The sequence below is a fragment of the Arachis hypogaea genome, chromosome 9 (genome assembly GCF_003086295.3).
Source record: "Arachis hypogaea cultivar Tifrunner chromosome 9, arahy.Tifrunner.gnm2.J5K5, whole genome shotgun sequence".
Classification (NCBI taxonomy): domain Eukaryota; kingdom Viridiplantae; phylum Streptophyta; class Magnoliopsida; order Fabales; family Fabaceae; genus Arachis; species Arachis hypogaea.
In genome coordinates, this window is record NC_092044.1 from 25,838,304 (window position 1) to 25,845,932 (window position 7,629).

Below are 7,629 nucleotides of genomic sequence, written 5' to 3' on the forward strand. Positions count from 1 at the left end.
CCTTAAAAACTTTTTTTCTATGTAGCGATGTTTTTTTTTTTGTACTTTATAAATTCGGTAGTTTTTTTTATTGAATAATTTTTTCTATTCGGTAGTTTTATTTTACATCTTGTTTCATTTCATTTTATTTTAGATTTTATTTTATTTTATTTTATTTCTACAAAAACAACGAGTACATTTAAAATGATGAATGCAACTTGATTCTCATCTTAATTTGACATTTGTAAGCATTTTTAGAAAGGATATAAAATTTTAAAATACGTTCCAATTTCATAAAGGATGTTATAAAAAAATGTAATCAATACTTGTACCTATGAATTTTACTAACATTGACAAAAGTACCCATAAAAAAAATGAAAACTAACATTGTATCCACAAAAGATGGGTTTTGTGTGACAAAAAGTACCAAAACCCTAATTTTTTGTTGACCTTTTAATAAAATTCTCAAATTACTCCCTTTCTTCGACCTCAACTCTCTCTCTCTCTCTCAATTCAGATCCCATTCTTGGATTCCCAACAGCATCAACCACCATCCCGACCAACATCATTTCCTCTGCTACTCAGAGGTCATCGCTGCCATCTCAGCCCTACGCTCCGTCGGCGACCTCCAACTCTCTCTTCGATAATACCCTGACATGGACCTCCTCGACTGACTCCTCCTCTTCTTCGGTTTGCAAAATGACAACATCCGTAACCAAAGTGAGCACCTCCTTCTCCACCTCGCCAATGCTCAGATGCATTTCTCCCTCGACACCACCCACCACCTCCACCCCTCCGCTCCTTCTGCAAATAGCTCCTCAAAAACTACAAATCCTGGTGCTCCTTCCACGGCAAAAAACACCATCTCAAGTTCATCAACAACCACAAAAATAAAATCGACGATGACCTTCATCTCAAGCTCCTCTATGTCTCCTAAGATCACCGCGTGCAAGTTCCAACTCGATGGCTTTGGTGGTTTGCGCATCACCCCCTCCTCCTTTGCCGGTTCAAGATCTGCGTCCTCCACGTTCTCTTTCGCGACGTCATCCTCGGTGTTGCTATTGGCTATGCGTCCTCTACTGGCAGTTGATTCTTAGGGTGGACAAGAACCTTATAGAGACGGTGGCTTTGTGTGTGTGTATATATATATATATATATATATATATATTGTTATGAGCTCTATCATCTATCATGTATCATGAATCAAATGACGTCATTGAGCTCTATCATGTATCATGTCTATAGAAAGATAGTTTACATGTAGATCTCGTTTGACTACCTCATGGATGGTCTTCTTAGGTCTTCCTCTACCTTTCACCATCTCATGGATGGTCTTCTTAGGTCTTCCTCTACCTTTCACATGTCACCTGAGACGCGATTCTACTATCTTTTCCACGATAGATGCTACTACAACCCTCTTTCTTATATCTTCATTCTTTATTCTATCCAATCGCGTATGACCACTCATCCATCTCAACATCTTCATCTCTACCACACTTAGCTTATGTTCGTGCTCCCCTTTGTCCGCCCAACACTCTGTACCATAAAGCATAGCCGGTTTGATAGCAGTGCGATAGAATTTACCTTTAAGTTTTAAAGATACTTTTTTGTTACATATAAAACCGGACGCACTCCACCATTTTGACAAACCTGCTTGGATCCTATGATTTACATCCTGTTCAATCTCTCCATTATCCTGTATGATGCACCCAAGATATTTAAAAATCTTAACTTTTCATAGGATGTTATTTCCAATCTTCACCTCTATATTAGAGTTTTTCCTTCGCATGCCGAACTTACATTCCATATATTCCATCTTGCTACGGGTTATGCACAGACTATACACTTCTAGAGCTTCTCTCTATAACTCCAACTTCTTATTTAGATCTTCCATTGACTATGTAAGATTTACATAAAAGATATAAATTTAATAATAACTAATTTATTACTTTATTACATTTATACATTTTCTCACTTATAATGGTATGTTATAGATCTAATAAAAAATGGTATGTTAAGGTTGCATTTGTTTATAGGGACGGGACACTAAAACAAAGACACTAAAATACAAAATTGTATTTGACATATGAAATATAGATAGAGACATTGTGTCCAGAGACATTGAATTAATGTATTTTGTGTCCTCCTGACAGAAAAGACACAGAGACACTAATAAAAAACACAACTTATTTTTTATTTTTTTCATTATTCTTGTTAATTTTTCATAATTATATTTTTTATTATTATATTTTTTTTCGTCTCAAATTTTTTTAATAAAAAAATGAGAATAAATTCAATTTTTATAATTTGTTCTAATTTATTACCAAATAGAATACAAGAACACAAAATTTTATGTATTTATCCTTTGTGTCTTGTTCTCAGTGTTTTGTCTTATCTTATTTTCAGAAACAAACACAACCTTATAGACTTATAGCTTATAATCAGTCATGTTTAATTCATTTGTGTCATTAATGTTTTGATTTATCTTTTTAAAGGTTAGAGCCTGATTTAAGAGTTATGACTAAATTCAATTGAGATGTCTTTAATGTCTTACTCGTCTCACATCTCGCTATTAGTGGTGATAATAGGTAGGATTAAATAGAGTTTAAATTCCATTCTAGACCTATTAAGGGTTTAAATCCTTCAACCTAAACACTCGATTATCGTGTATATATATATATATATATATATATATATATATATATATATATATATAACATTCACATTATATATGAAGAGTGCAAATTAGACGGATAAGAGTGACTCAGCACCTAAATCAAACCCTACCCAATGCGAGTCAAGTTGCCAACCCGCAAATACAGGTTGTACTGCTAGCCCTACCTGCCATGTGATGTTCAACTTTTCTGACATGGAACATCTTTCCTCAAAATCCATATCTTACTATTGTATTTTCCAACTTATGAATAATCAATATTGCACCGTAAACATTAAATAAAAAATACTACCACTTCTTTTCTTCTTTGACTCAAGTAAATGGAAGAACTCAGGGACCTATGATGAAACAAGTGACGTATATAGCAAATACTTTAAGCGTCATCAATTATGTTGATACATAAAATCGAGTTGACAAGTGAATACAACAGTGTGTTAACATTTCAAGGAAGATGAATACTCCCATGAGGACATCTTCATATAAAGATAACATTATAAAACATCAGATGATTTAGTCAAATATGTTTAGTTAAACATGTCAAACTGCAACATCATCTACACATGAAAACGTATTCACGGAGGTAACCACCTTAAAGAAAAGCTCAGTGTAAGTGACAACTTCAGCAAAACCCGACAAGATGGTTAAAATTACAAATTCCACAAAAGGTTGTAAACACACGGAACAATGCTTCCCACTAAATTAGAAAAACAAATGATAAGATTTTACCAAGTCTCTATATAGTTCCTTTTTTGCTAAAATGTGAGACATGGATGATTTATCTTTTTATGTTGTCACCAAAAGATATGCTAGGCCTTTCAGGTATTCAACAATCTCGGATCCACCAAGTTTTGAACTGCCAAATACTCTATCAACAAATGTGATTGGAACCTGTACATAAGTGAAACTAAAGTCGGCTCCAAATTGAATTATGAATTCTTAGTCATCTACTCCTCAAGTTGCCATCATGAGAGAAGTTTCATATGTAGATTAAATGTGAAATTTTGTAGCATCATAGTTTTAACTAATCATTAAATGCTTTACTTTGCTGTATTGAACTGCCCGCCATGTTTATGCCTAGTGGCAAGCAAATAGTATAACTCACAGAAAAGAGTAAGATCAATAGAAAATAATAGAACTAATCCTTAGAAGAATTCCAAGGTCCAGACAATTCAATGCTATTAGAAAATTTTCATTTATGAGTTGTTTATGTGTTCGACATCATTCTATATCTCATGGATAGCTACTGAAGACCAAGACCTATCTAATTTTGTAGGTTAAGGAAAATGATCAAGGTGACCAAATAAAAGGCACAACTACAGTTGGAACTAGCACCAATAGTGCACTAATTGCCTCAAAACATAGCACACACTTGTATGTTGTATATAAATGATCAACGCTAATACGCATCTAAATAATGAGCTATGGACTAATGAAAGTCAACAAAACAACTAGGTTAACCGTTAACCTAAATTATAAACATCATTATGTAAATGTACCTCTTCAATATGATATCCTTTTCTGGATGCTCTGACTATCATCTCCATTTGAAAGACATATCCCTTACTAACGCAGCAACTAATGATGTCTTCAAGCACAGACTTCCTATAAAGTCTACCAAGACCAAGAATAAATTGATTTCAAATCGTGGAAGCAAGGCAGAAACTTACTATCAACAATGTATTTAACACAAAGTATCAAGATCAATACCTAAATGATCCTGTCAAATCTGAGACACCAGGCCATAAAAATGTTTGAGCAAGAACATTTGCTCCCCTGCTTGTTAGTTTGCGCATAAGATTCCATCCGTGCACACCACCACCTTTAACATAACGAGTACCAGTAACTATATCTGCTCTAGTTTCCATTTGCTTGCTGAAAAACGTGAGAGATTAATGGTGACAGGTGTTCATATAAAGATGCATAGGCAGTTAACGAGAAAGTGAAAAATGAATTATTGAAAGTTTCCCTTACCTAATGAATTTTGGCAAATATTTTGGCTGCAGAAGAACTAAACAGATCAGACAAAGAAAAATAAATAAATAAGAAGAGGTTAACACAATTCTGCTACTAATAATTCTCTAAACTAAAAATGAAGTTCATCTAATTCTTCTCTCTTATTTTTCATTATTTGTTCCAAATTTAATCACAAATAATAACTACAATCTGTCATTTACATGTTAACAGCAAAACTTACATGGTGTGACAGATCAGCATCCATGATGACAACAAAATTTCCAGATGCATGCTTCATGCCATGAATATAAGCAGTTCCTGTACATGAATTGTATCAAAGGCCAATACAATCAAAACCATTTAGCAAAAGTATCAGGTATATACCTAAACCCAGCTTCTTAGGTCTCGGTCTTAGCAGCTGGAACCAAAGCAATAAGCACGATTATCCTAAATGATAAAAACAGGGGGAATTGGGTGGTGCAGGGTGTTTAGGATTAAAAAAATCAAAGATAACTAGTTGTTTAACTCTGAGCTTACAATCCGATCTTCTCCATAAACTTTCTGCAGTTGTATTACCGTATCCTGGGTACCATCCGGACTCCCATCATCCACAACGATAACTTCAAAATCAACATCCCTAAATCAGACAATGAAAAGGAGTCTCCATAAAGATAGATAAACACAGTATGAAGATGGTTTTATGAAATTTTCACATGAAACACAAAGGCATGCTCTCTTGCTGAAGATATCTATCCAGTTTTCATTTTGAATTGAAACAGACAAAAGCACAACAAAATGGCTACTTGCTGTCAACCTTTTCCACATAGAACAAGCTCAAAATACAAAATTGATTACGTAGATTATAAATTTATACATGTAGGAATACAGAAAACTGAAGAAGCAAATTGCAAGAACCATGAGAAGTATGGAAAAAATACTTAAGATGCTTGAAGATGAGGTAAACAATGAGACCAATGTTGAGCCGCTCATTATATGTAGGAACAATTATACTGTACTTGTTTGCTTGATTCTTATTCTGTGCATCCATTCTACAACAGAGACCAAAGGCACCCGATGCTGTGAGTTTTATGAATTATATCATAGATTAAAAGGAAAAATCTTATAACTTTAATAGAACAAACATTGCAGCAGAGGATAACAAATTGATAAGTGGTAAAGCTGTTGTTGGCTTCCTGTTATAGTTGGATTTTGACCTATTAACAGCTAAAGGGACTCTTGGTAAGGAACATGCTTCTTAGACTTCTATTCAGTATCTAATGCTCTCAACTAGACATCACCATCATCATCACTATCTATTCCTTTTTTAGCATTTAGCAACATGATACATATATAAATGCATCCTCCTAGTCATCACAATTTGCTTTTGGATTCCCTTTATCTCATAATCTATATCTCAACCTTTCTTTCTTTCTTCCTTTTCTTTTTTTTTTCCTTTTAACTCATTTTCTTCCTAACGATTATTTTGTAATTCAAAATGGTTCCAAAGTGATTCCAGAATCCAGATATTGTGTTCCATCTACTTCTCAACTTTTTCAATTATGAACAATCATATTCTGTCTGATCTAATTAACATAGACAATAACAAAAGATAGGAATATGGTTGGTTTAAAAAGCAATCATCAATAGCATAGCTATAAAAGAGTCTCTTTACATGAACAAAAGATAAATCAAGAACTGAAGACAAAATATACAAGACACTTGTTACATTGTGCTTAATGAAGATGTATTAGTGAACCTAAATGGTAAGCATAACAGAAGCAAAATAAGGCCTTCATTCTTCCATTTGTCTTTAGTTAAATTCAAATGACAAGCAACTCATGCAAATTAAGGTTCCAGAATGTTAATTAGTTCATTCTTTCATAAAACAGAAAGGTTTAATCATGCACAACCAATTTAGGCTCTATTTAGGGAAAACAGATCACCAAGAATAAAGAGCTCCCGCTGAATTGAATAAAGTTTAATCACACACTGTATTTCATCTCATAAAGAGGCAAAATCAGAACTAACCTAATAAAGATAGATGAACAAAGAAATCTTAAATTGACCTAATCCATATGCTTAGCAGATCAACTCATCAATATTCAATAATCAATAATCAATTAATCAGAAATCAAGATATCGAGAGGCACAGAAAAGTAGCAGAAGAAAAACACCATCAATGACCATTCTATTAGGAGATTCTAATGCCAAAGTTCACAAAACACCATACAAAATACCAGTTTAAAAATAAATAAATTCAATTTACAGAGTAAGAGAAAAAAATAACGAGTATTAGGATAAAATAAGATACGTGACAGAAATCTAGGTTCCAGAAAGAGAAAGAATAACTAAAAGAACATGAAGAACGAGAACGCATACCGAAGTTTCTAAAGGAGGCGGTGTCCGTTGTGGTGCTGGCAGCAGAGTTTGCAGGCGGCGGCGGAGCTGGTGGTGGATAGAAAAGCGGCGGTGTGCGGATAGGGACAGAAGATCAGAGGAAAGGAGAGCAGATCGGCGACTAGCTCAAAGGTTGCAGCTCGCCGGAGAGACATTACATAGCAACAGCAAAGATGGAGAGATGGGAGGGACGGTGGAGAAAGAAGGGGGTATTGGACTATTGGTGCAGTGCTAGGGGTATTTTGGGAGTTTGCTACTGATGGGTGTTTAGATTTTTAAATATTTAAAAATAATTTATAATTATAATTAAATAATAAATATCTAAATTTAAATAAATAAAATTTAAGAATCAAGTGGACTCGTTTATGTCTTATTCCCTGTCAAGCACGGCCTCATCGTTAGGGTGGTAAACAGGTCTAAATTTATCGGACCATCTACATAATCGGCTAATAAGTGAACTGAATTAAAAAATTATGATTGCCAAAGAATAAAAGCTCGCCTAACCCGTATTGTTTAAATTGCAGATATGGTGGAGCAGAGCAAACTTTTTCGTTGGAGTTAATTTTTTTTGTAAAAGAATATTTTTGTAATTTTTGGTCAAAACATAACTTCTCCAAACCCAACTT

At 34.0% G+C, this 7,629-nt stretch overlaps 1 protein-coding gene across 2 annotated transcripts; it reads right to left on the reverse strand.

Annotated features, from left to right (window-relative positions):
• Positions 1–3,087: 3,087 nt before the first annotated feature.
• LOC112710733 (dolichol-phosphate mannosyltransferase subunit 1) lies at positions 3,088–7,305 on the reverse strand. Of its 2 annotated transcripts, none has more exons than XM_025763120.3 (9): positions 6,986–7,305; positions 5,545–5,655; positions 5,144–5,226; positions 4,991–5,024; positions 4,848–4,924; positions 4,625–4,650; positions 4,361–4,525; positions 4,150–4,264; positions 3,088–3,541 (listed from the first exon to the last, which is right to left on the reverse strand). In XM_025763120.3, the coding sequence occupies exons 2-9, from the start codon at positions 5,594–5,596 to the stop codon at positions 3,437–3,439; spliced, it is 657 nt and encodes a 218-aa protein (XP_025618905.1). In that variant the 5' UTR covers positions 5,597–5,655; positions 6,986–7,305; the 3' UTR covers positions 3,088–3,436. The 2 variants fall into 2 exon arrangements, with proteins under 2 accessions (XP_025618905.1, XP_025618904.1); XM_025763119.3 differs by having other exon boundaries at positions 5,144–5,243.
• Positions 7,306–7,629: the final 324 nt, after the last annotated feature.